Below are 12,221 nucleotides of genomic sequence, written 5' to 3'. Positions count from 1 at the left end.
TATGATATTTGCTATTAAAAAACCATTGAAATTCACTGAAAAAACCATAGGTTATAGACCATATATAGTTAGGAATTAGCATTTACAAAACCTTGAAAATTCACTGAAAAAAACATAGGTTATAGACCATATATAGTTAGGAATTAGCATTTACAAAACCTTGAAAATTCACTGCAAAAACCATAGGTTAGAGACCATATATAGTTAGCTGGACATTTTATTGACATAAAACCAATGAAATTCCATATATAGTTAGTTGCACTAACTATATATCGCGCACCCGCAATCCACTGCTGATGATGTCACATATTACATCATTCATGACATGGTCAGTGACATCACTGATGACATCACTGATGACATCTCAAATGACATCACTGATGACATCACTGATGACATCTCATTTGACATCAATGACCACATCACTGATGATATCATTCATGTGACAATACAATGCATCTCCTCACATTTTAATATAACCTCTGTTTCACCCAGTGTTAAAAAGAGTATAATTTTTGAAACCATTGACACACCAATACTAGTTACTACATACGCACTCACTGATTGCTACGTCTACACACACCTTCACTCATTCACCCATACAATCATTCATACATACAATCACTCATCTTTACAACACTATCATATGCACTCATACACCTATACAGACACTCACAGTCTGCCACTCATCCATGGAGTTACTCACACACCTAGTCAGTCCTGTAAAGAATCAATGAGACTTCCATTTTCTTGTCTATACAGTTAAACATAGAGCACCTTACATTTTCAAACATATACTAACACATACTTACCTTCTTATACAATCATTGATACAAGTACAGATTGATCTGCACAGAGTCACACACCTCCCAGCTAGCCACACACACACTCAGTCTCCCATACAAATACTTGGGCAATCAATCAATAACCCATATAGTTACTCATATAGCTACTGATCAACACATGCAGCAGTTTACAGAACAACAGACATAATGATGCACAAATTAAGACAGTTTAGTCACTAACCCATGCACTCAGTGAGACACATTTAATCACTCACTCATACAGTCAGTCATGCACCTACTAAATCCTTCGTCCAGACACTTACACATCCACTCATTCTTCAATATGTAAGACATATTTAAACTTTATAGAAACAAAAAATCACTGGATGTTGTTATCAGTGATGTCATCAGTGATGTCATTTGAGATGTCATCAGTGATGTCATCAGTGATGTCACTGACCATGTCATGAATGATGTAATATGTGACATCATCAGCAGTGGATTGCGGGTGCGCGATATATAGTTAGTGCAACTAACTATATATGGAATTTCATTGGTTTTATGTCAATAAAATGTCCAGCTAACTATATATGGTCTCTAACCTATGGTTTTTGCAGTGAATTTTCAAGGTTTTGTAAATGCTAATTCCTAACTATATATGGTCTATAACCTATGGTTTTTTCAGTGAATATATATATATATATATATATATATATATATGTGTGTGTGTGTCTAAACGAGGAGCCTGTAAAATGTGTGTAATTTCCTTTTGTGTAATTTCTTGAAATTTTGAAAATGTCGGCCTGAGCTGGTAGCTGAGGGGAAAGGCATGTCATGTCATGCCATGTCACGGAGAGTAATAAAAGCAGCTGCTTATATAATGAGAAACTTGTCTTTTCTTTCGTCTGCTTTGTTTTCTAGCTGCACATTGAGAGCCAGAGAGGAGATATTTATGTCAAAATTTTTTGTTTTGCCCTCCTTAGGTAATTATTGAAAAGTAAGATATATTTTGCATTTTTCCACACTTTCTCAGCTACTTCACCTTTAAAAAAGAAAAAACGGACTTGTATTAAACAGCTTGTAATATCTTCCTGCAACAAATGTCACACAGATTTTCCATTTTTATTTTGCGTATTTGCAAAAATTCTCTCTTTTATCCGAAAAATCAATGTATCAAGAATTTAAATGCTTTGTGGGAAAGGATATTGTGTGCCCATGTATTATAAGGGATTAAGTACCACCTGCTGTACATGATAAGGATATTGGAAGCCACCTCAGAGTTACATAACCTTACAAAGGAATCTAGCCTTCAGCTTCTTTCCCCTATATGGTTATGGAAATCCTCAGAGACTTGCTATATGCAATAGCCATACAACGAATGGCAGGGGATACTTTATCCCATATGTCTCAGACTCAGACAGAATATCCTCTCACAGGTGAAACTGACAAGTGACTGGTTCTACCACTAGACTTCATGTTTTCACATCAAGGCTTAGCATGTAATATACTAAAAGGAAAACATAGCCCATGACTGCCTCTGTCACAGGGCATCCTGTCTTTCAATCTTGCATCTCTTTTATCTCCACATCTCTTCAAAAGCGTCATTCTGTCCTATGCATACCTCATCTTTGGGAGGCTCTTATAATAAGGTGAATTTATAATGCACATTAAAACTCAAATCATTCTGCAGATGCGTCTTTTTAGGCTTCAGCATAGATGAAATGGACCCTGTGTTCCTTATCACAGTCTGCTTAGCCGGGGACGGAAGTTGCAAGGGGGAGGGGGGTGAATATGATATCACAGCATTGTGTTAAAGTAGGCCTGGTTGGGGCTTTCAACATAATAAACAATGTGATGCAAAATACAGCGTTTTAGGGAAATAGACTTGAAAAATAAAACGTTACACACATTTGTTTCAAAAGCTAATTCACCCACAGCTTGCTGAAGTAATTTTTCATCATTGCACTCCCACTAGGGTCCGGCCACACAGAAAGGTGTGGGGGCAGGAAGAGGTGGAGAGGTTGCGGGGGTCTCAAACTTCCTAGCGAAACCGACGGTCAGCCACTAAATAAACGCCAAATACATATATGTTTTGTTTGTGTTATATTTTATGTACCGGCTAGATACGTGACCAATCGCAATTACCTAAATGTTCAATGTTACATGTGTGCAAGTCAGAAGGGCAGATAAGCGGGGACTGAAAGACCAATCGCTCACCCACAATTACATGAAGCCAATATCGTAAGCCGTATGCCCCAATGTGACCGACCGCGAAATGTGCTATTTGTTATATGTCATGTCTCATATTGTAATGTGTAAATACCATAATAATATTATTAAAAAAAAAGAAAAAAGAAAAGAAGAGACCCCCAAAAAGCATCAATCTGTACATTACTTCATTACATTGTTGAATTGGGTTGTGCACAGAGCATTGCTGCCGCGCTTAAGAAATTAATTTCAAAATCAATAAAATAAATATATTTTCATAAATGATTACAAAACAATTATTTTGTCCACTCGATTAGACTATTGATTTATCAAGACCTACATAAAAATACCAATTTATGGTATGTTCAGCTAACAAGGTAGGCCCCTAACCCTTCATGGGTGGGCACATTCAGCCCCTGGCTAGTTAATATCTGTGACATAAGGGAGACTGGGGGGGCCCTCATGACATAAAGAAGGTAGGGCCGATCATATTGTGTTCCACTACTGATCGCAGGCACCTGAAAATTAACTGCAGCAATTACCGTACGCAGCTGTCACTACTTGGGGCTGGAACTATTCTGCATGTGCATTCTGTCGCATGTAATTGTTTAAATCCCTGCGATCCGCCAGCCTACGTAAATTAATGTTTCTAGTCAACCCTGTACTTAGGTTTGCAGGCAACTGCCTATTTTTCCACGCGATTGCTCCTGCACGTTAATGTGTCTATTTTAACATCTGTGTAGGAAGTTGTCATGTTCCTGAATGGGTCTACCTCTGCAGAAACTTCCTGTTTTATTATTTCCCTATCTGCTGCTGCATGGTCCAGTGTCTTGGGAACTGGGACTATCCTCGTGTGTGCCTTGCAGGGCCAGATTTTGACACCAGCCCCCACACTCCCAGTCTCCTGGGGAAACGCCCGATGCCTGACAGGGCCACTCCGGCCCTGATGCCTTGTACTGCATCTCTGTCTTTGGTAAACATCACTTACAACAAAACTTTTACAACGCACTACCATTACAACGCGGTCATTACAACGCAAACTATTACAACACATTGCGCTGGGGGCGCTCTAGGATAGGGACTAGGTTAATTTACTATCCAATAACCTTCCCTAGTGTCCACGGGGACTGGAGTTGGAATAGTAAATTAAACTATTCACTATCCAACACCCAAAAGCGCTATGCGTTGTAATGGTATGCGATGTAAAAACCGCGTTGTAAAGGCAGGCGTTGTAATAGCCTGCGTTGTAACGTCATACATCCCTGTCTTTATATAGTATTAATAATAATCTAATAATGAAATGAATACTCTAGTATTGTCTGTTCCTTGTAACCTACTGTGTGTAAATATTCCTCAATATGCAAGTTCTTGCATACACCTGTATGCTATCGTACCTGTTCCTATTTGTGGCAGTTCAACAGGTCCGCCTTCTTTTACACGTCTCTGTATGCTGTTGTATACTGTGGCACTCCTGGTGAGTGCACGTGGCAGCCTCTGTATACTATCATGCACATCGTTTATATTATGCCTGCTCCTGCGTATGTATAATTGTTCCACCTTCTAGCTGTCTCTTTATGCGAATGTCTGTCTTTATATGTGGTTATGTATTAATACGCGGGACAGTTCTGCACGTGTTGGCTTATATGTAGTTGTGGCTATCCGCCTGTATGCCGACTACTGCATGTTTATGTTTCATTTTTGATTTATGTCTGCTCCGGAATAGATCTGCCTCTATGGGAGACTGTCTATTTTAATTTGAGTCTGAATTTGCACGTCTTTTTGTTCGTTTATCGGTTCCCTAGGTACGAAGTAGATGGGAAGAAAGTTATCATGCTTTATGTTTGCGAAAATGATGGGCAAAACCCTGAAATAAATTATATGTTTTTTCTCGTAACGAATCTCCTTATCTACAGATAGATAGGAGGCTAAATCGATTCGGAAAAAAGAGGCTTTCTGTTGGTTTGTTTGGAAGAACATAATAAGCAGTTCCAAAGCAAAATAAATTGCACTGACTAGGACAGGGAGCTTCACGAAAACGCACATTCAATTAATTATTTATGAAAAATAAAAAAACATCTCTATAATTAATGTAGATTGAAGAGGTTCTTAAAGAGCTCCCGCTGTCTGTCACAGGCAGCATTATATACAATACTACACAGAGCCAGCCCTTGCTCATGTGTAGATTGCTTTCATGTCGATCTCATGGCCCTGCTCTCAACTGATGGTCTTGCTTCCTATTCTGTTTGTCCCTCCCCTGGTGCACAGCTTGTTTCCTCCTGCTTTTGATTGGCTAGGATGTAGCCTTCGATTGATGCTGATATCATGGAACTACTTTCCTGTTTCTTTTTTAATGTTTTGATTTGTTTAGCACCCCATGGGAGTACTTGTTTGGCTTTGAGATTATGCATATACTCTTTATTCTGAAACCCATTGCCCGATTTACCCCAGCTCTCCCCTCTGGTCCTCCTTCCCGTTGCTCCTCGGTGGCGCCCCAGGCACCGACTGGCAGCCTTGTTGAGGCCCTGGATGTTTTATTTACCCTGTGTCTCTTCTCCCACCTGATGCTCCTCGGTGGGTTATTTTCTATTCTTTAACAAGGTCACTCAACCACTTGTAAAGCTGATCAAGTTGCTCACTCAACACTGTCAAACCGAGACATTGGTTTTGCCAATGCTTGTTTCTGGCTGGTTCTTTGGCTTGGGACTCTTGCTGCATAACTTCCCATGCAGCCGTGGCCGGCAGTGGGAGTGCCTGCCGGGCGGTGACGTGGGGAGGGGGAGGGGCAGGGTGGGGGGTAGTAATGTATGGATTACGGACCTTAACAGGTAAGTAAACATATAAATAAATAAAACGAATTTTGTTGCTCGCACTGCATCGCATTTGGGGATGCAGTGCACGCAACAAAATGTGTTTTATTTATTTATATGTTTACTTACCTGTTAAAGTCCGTAATCCATACATTACTACCCCCCACCCTGACCCTCCCCCTCCCCACGTCACCGCCCGGCAGGTACTCCCACTACCGGCCGTGGCTGTTCCCAACGTCGCAAAATGTGTGGAAAACATGGAGCTGATTCACACCCAAAAATATTTCTCCACTGATTAAACCCCCTTGTCCAACAAAACCTCATATTCCGTGGCCGTTTCTTCCTCATCTACACTTCAGATATGGATTTACTCCTGCCCTTGATAGGAGTTTACCCAAAGGGATAATTTATGTGGAAATAGACCATGCTAATGTCTGTGAATGCCCACATACTCAAAGGTTTGCTATTGTTCATTAACTGTGAGTCATTTTATTTACAAGTGTGAATTTTGATTTTCTGAATTGAAAACACTCCATGCTGAGATTTCTCTCCAAGTTGGCAATAACACCTTTCCTCCGAAAGGGCAGTCATTTTTCACGACCTCAAAGTCCAACTTGGGGACCTTGCGGGTGCTTCAAATTTACAAATTTATTAGGGGAGAGCACATTTCACTCATCTGCATGACATGGTCTGGATGGTCTTAGAGACATAATTCATTTCAAGGATTTGATATTGGTGCTCAATGTTATTTACAGTTTGAAGCCAGCATACTTGGTGACTAGATAAGAGAGTTCCAATCCTAACATAGGAGGCATAACTCTCCCTCCATGTCTATATGTTGAAGGGTTACCAGTGTGTTATAGATGATTATGATTTTGATTGGGAACATGATTTTGAACACTCCAGGATGTGTATTTAATTGTATTATATTCTTGGCATTTCTAAAGCACATGGATACCAACAGCGGCCCTCCCATGTGTAGATGGCAAAGTCATTGACATGGAGATTTGTCTTTCCAAGTTAGACATGGCTGCACTTAGGTAAGTCAGTTTTTTACAGAACAAAAAAGGAGCAAAATGTCAATGGCAGTTACACAGAAATCTATGCAAATCCTCCTATCAAGCTTTCACTGATGGCATGGCCAGGAGGAATTCTGCATCTAAAGCAGGTGCTCAGCACATAAATACATCTATCCACAAAGCCCCTACAAATGCTAGGCACATGCAAGACTTTTAGGGATACATTGTGGCACATAGTTCCTCTAAATTCAGACAAGATCCAGTGTAGAAACAGCATCAGCCATTCCATACCTCTTTATCCATGATGGGTTTTGAGCAACTATTTATCCATAAAAAGTGCTGTTTATTTATATATATATCACTACTGGCGGCTGATAATAGGTAGTTATAGTTAGGACTTAGTTTACAATGGAAAAGCATTTATGTTTTGCTAATAAATTTGGCATGGTTTGACACGCCTCCATGAAATTTTCAAAACAAGTTTTTCACTCACTTCAACCTCTGATTGGAATGCTTCAGGGCGATTCGTCAAGTGGGGGCCGAGAACAATCAGGGCCTCAAAACTTGTTTTCCCCATGCAATTTATCATAGGGATTGGATTTTGAATTTGACTACAGCCCAAACAGCTAAACAGAATTATAACAAATTTGGCAGAAAGCTAAATCTTGGTCCAGAAAGAGTGCTTTTTGTAATTTGGTTTAAAACTGTTCAAGCTTTTAAGAAATTAAAATAATGGCAGGATAGGAATACCCTGCCCCCCCCCCCACCCCCAGGCCTTTTAAATAGCCGCAAATTAGCAGAGGATCTGTGGCAAAATGTTACATTTTAAAAGAGCGTGGTGTCCTACGCTTGTTTTTTTTTTTTGGGGCCCGATTTTGGCCCTTGGAACCCCACACCCCGGGCTCGCCAAAAAAACTAATTTGCTATAAAAGATAGTAAATTATTAGGAACTATTTATTAGATAGTGTGCACTTGATGTATTAATGTCAGTGGCAGATGGTAATTGAGTTTTTTATTGTTCAACAATGTCGATTTGTGGAGCTGTGGAATGTTGTAATTATTTTAAAGAGTTATATATTAAACAATTTAGCTTCCACTTTTGTGCTGTTTCAAACATTTGACCAGCAGTGTGAGGGTGTAATCCTCCTTCTCCTGCTTACTGAATAAAAAAGTTATTAAGTTGCACTGTCTGTTTTGACTACTAAAGGCATTAGCAACCATAGAAAATATTTAATTGTAGTGAGGAAATTTTGAATGAAAAAGTAATTTAACGTCAAGACTGGAGGTTAGCGTCATTCCTAACTCATTTAAACCTATTCCTCCGTCCAGCATATTTTACAAGCAATTGTATAAAGTCTCTCAAAACAGAAGGCACCTTATCATTCCACAGTCCTCTTACAATACTGCTCCAGAGACATATATGTAGCGTGTATTGGTTTGACTGAAAGATTGCCAAATAATGTTCTGAAAAAAGAATGGAGTATGTGTATTGTGATAGACTGTTTTCAATTTGTTTCTGAAAACAATAATAGTCATTGTGAGGCAGAATTGGTTTAAAATTGAATGTATGAGTATTTTATTTGCATGGAATCAGTAAACAATGCAGTAACACTCTTTCACTATAATAGTTGTTACATAACTACTATACCCAGCTGATGGGGGCTTTATTCAACAGTTTAGATGTAGTGATATGTACTTTTTACTGCCATGATTTTCTACATATGTGTAAATGCTATGATAGCTGGGTGTACAGCTTCTATTTTGTTGTCTTATGTATGGTGCTTGCATGCGAGAATGTAGGAGCAAGAGGTGGCTCTTCTTCAGTTGACCCTGACGCATTGAATGAAGTGTACTTCTGGTCGGGTGTGATCGTGCAGGTCATATCCTTTTGTTTGGCAGGAAAGACCACAAGAGCTAGGTCGCCATCTTTAATTGGTTTAAATACGTTCTGGCAGAGGAAGGGCTACTCAGGCTAGCTGCTGTTTTCCTTGAGTCAATTTCTTAGAAACCTATTGGCTTGACTGTTGTAGAAGCTGTATTTTGCTAAGCAAAAACGTTTCATCCTACATTTTAAAGGAAATTACACTCAAATGATTGTGTAGTTGAACCTTAAAGTACTCAGTAGTCTCATTTTGTGAATATTAGAGGTATATAGAACAATGGATGTGAGAGAGTGAGGAGAAGAGACCTCGGGTACTGAGTAATTCCATATACTTTTGAAAACATTTTTTAAAATGTATGTTTCATTTTTTATGAGTAGGGAGAGCTATCTCTAGCCTTAAAAATGCTTTTGTCAACATTCACAAAGGGCAGGAGATCCATTAAGAACCCCTTCCAGTTTGCGAATAGCTTACCATCTCCTTTGAGAAGGAGGCAAAAGATGAATGCTTTGCAACCAGAATTCAGTCACAAAACATAAACACATACCAGCCCAATTCGGTATTTGGAAGGGATGGCCTAAACATGTCCCTTACGAATTACAGAATCAATATTGGATTGCAAATTCACATTTCAATTCAGTAACTAATTACCACATCGAAATTCGTGGTTTATACATAAAAAAATGCATTCATGTTGTCGCAAACAGCCTGATTCTGTGAATCGGGCCGTTTGCAACTGCATAAATGCTTAATGGTTTGATGGTTGTCACATGTGGGAAAGTGTAATAAGTTGTTTTATCTTTGGTTGTTCAGTATGGCTGTTGATGGAGTTGATCAGTTCGTTCTTTGATGGATTTCATTAATAGTGAATATAATTTTGACTCTTTTACTTCGTACTTGGCTCTAACTCATCCATTCAAATACTTTATTCCGGCTTTGTCAACCATAAAAGAACATAAAAGTACATAAAAAGAAACAAGCATTTTGATGTATCATTAAAATATAAAAATAACAATAGTGCAATAAATATACTTAACAATTGTTTTTAAAACACATAAAAATCAAATCCAATATAGTACATGAATCTAGTAGCCCTGCTTTCTCCCCTCAGGTGTCAATCAATTAGAAAGATCTGCTACACACGACAACCTTTAAAAGTGCATGTGTGTCTCGTGGTTTGGTAATGCTTAAGCAAGGTATGGGTATTCCACTAAAATGTCACAGTTAATTTATTTGTTCTAATTAACCCCTCCCATGCTCATGACGAGCTCAGCTCGTCATGAGGCACGGTTCCGCTGTGCTCATGACGATCAGGGCCGGACTGGCTACCGGGCAGTTGTGTGTGCTGCCGAGCTGGGGGCTGATTTCGTTGATAGGGACCTGCGTGTGAAAAACGAAATTCGTTTTGCTTTTTTTATTTCAATGCGCAAGCAGGTCCCCATCAACTAAATAAGCCCCCACCACAGAGAAATTAGCCCCCAGCTCGGCAGCACACACAACTGCCCGGTAGCCAGTCCGGCCCTGATGACGATCTGAGCTCATCATGACCCGTGAGGCACTCACACGTGGGGATAATTCCCCCGCGGTGCTGAGCGTTCCATAGAACGGGCGTGGTCATGAAGAGCTCAGCTCGTCATGAGCACAGCGCCACCGTGCTGCATGACAAGCCGATCTTGCCATGAGCACCGGGGCACTGTGCGCGACCCACTCCCCCCAGCGCTGCGGGGGAATTACCCCCGCGGCCAAGGGGTTAATAAAGCAAAGTATGGATATTCCACTAAAATGTCACAGTTAATTTATTGGATTTAATTCTCTATGACCAAAATAAAAATCTAGACACACTCCACGAAATTAGCTCTTCTGTGTCACATCTAAAGATCCTGGATGCCTCTAAAAAGTGAATACCCAACAACTTGCACACTGGGATAATCCATTTCTTGCAACAGAAAATATAACTAGAACAAAAGAACAAGAAATTATCCACAGATTCCTCCAGCTGCAAACAAAAAGGACAATTGGAGGTTAGGGAGCTGTTTTTGTCCCATGAAGAGCTAAAGGCATTTAATGGTAATGTATCAATTCTAAACTTTATATACAGGGTTTGGGCCTCAGCTGGGCCCTTTCTGTCCAGAAATGACTCAAAACACAGGCCAATTTTGTAATTCAAAAACTTCTCAGTTATACTGCTTATTCTTTGATCATTCCAAATTTGTTCCACAATACATTTCCAGTAAGCTTGTTTCAATTTTACAATAACGCCCTTCGTCATTTTATCAGGGGTAAGCCATACCTCCTCAATCTGAAATTCACACAGTACTTGTACCTTCCTTAACCAAGGGGTGTGGACTCTCTTGTCCAAACTCAGGATTTTTTTTATAAATCTCAAGTTCAGGAGTATTCCAGATTCGGCTCTACCTAATGTTTGGTCCTGTGTTAGGCGGAATTACCCATACATTATCTGAATATATTAAAATGCAAAGGTTTATACGTGAAATCCTATGTAAAAAATCTTTTGCCTAAACAAAATCCAACGAAGCAGGTGGATGGTTGTAAGTAGGACAGCATTAAGGCTTGTGGATAAATAACCAACTGAGAAACTAGAAAATGATTCTTCACCTTGATCAAAACAGGTAGACGCCACTGTATCTTTCTGGTTTCCACTTCAAATCGACAATGTTATTCTATAATGCATTGCTTTACATGAATAGGGGTACATATATACCAATGAAATGTAAATGCTTATTCCAGCAACTAACAAACAATGCAAATAAGATTTTCTGTCATAAAGCATGCTTACAATAGTAGGCTGGTAATCCGGCTCTACGGGGAAGAGGAAAACTACAGGGCAGTCAAGCAAACAACAATACATAGTTAAGGACGCCAATGGCCTGCAGCAGCAGAGAAACATTGCTCACGCACCTGTTATCTGGTTCTCTTCCAGGTTGATAGTTTCCAAGCTCTTTACAGATGCCAACTGCTCTGGAAACTCAGTAAACTTGTTCTTGGACAGGTTGATAGTTTTCAGGTGCAGCAGTGTCCCAATCTCTTCAGGAAGCTTGGAAAAGAGGTTGCCTTCCAGATTCAGCTCTACAACACAAAAACAATGCACACAGGGTCGGTGTAGATTATGTGTTTAATTAAGTTGAATCATTGCAATGCCCAGACGAACAGGGGCATGAGGTTTGACCAAGTGTGTGAGAATGACTAAGGCTACTGTAACAAGATCGATAAATAGAAATTATCAGAAAAATGATACAAGCATGGTTTATACACTTACAAAGGTAATGAAGTGTAAGCTACTCTAAATAAGTAGAGCCTGTTTCACAAAAACACTGGACCCTCACCTGGGTGAAAATGTATGACTTTCATAAATTCACAAACCTTTATGACAGAGCTCCTAGAAACCAGTGCTTGTCAAAGGACTGCTGGTGTACATCCGGAAATGTTTTGTAATTTCTATTTCTGTCTATGTGAAAGCAATTCCCCCTGATTAACAGTACAACTATGCATACAAAAATCCAT

The 12,221-nt window shown here is 39.6% G+C and overlaps 1 protein-coding gene across 1 annotated transcript in view; it reads right to left on the bottom strand.

Annotated features, from left to right (window-relative positions):
* LRRC20 (leucine rich repeat containing 20) overlaps positions 1-12,221 on the bottom strand; it is a 1,483,106-nt gene that overhangs the window by 438,451 nt on the left and 1,032,434 nt on the right. The window contains exon 4 of the mRNA XM_078640435.1: positions 11,619-11,786. Within this exon, the coding sequence (XP_078496561.1) occupies positions 11,619-11,786 (168 nt within the window). The remainder of the gene's footprint in view (positions 1-11,618; positions 11,787-12,221) is intronic.

The sequence above is a fragment of the Lissotriton helveticus genome, chromosome 5_1 (assembly GCF_964261635.1).
Source record: "Lissotriton helveticus chromosome 5_1, aLisHel1.1, whole genome shotgun sequence".
NCBI classification, from domain to species: domain Eukaryota; kingdom Metazoa; phylum Chordata; class Amphibia; order Caudata; family Salamandridae; genus Lissotriton; species Lissotriton helveticus.
The sequence above is the reverse complement of the archived record's forward strand: the minus strand, read 5'-3'. Positions and strand labels throughout refer to the sequence as shown.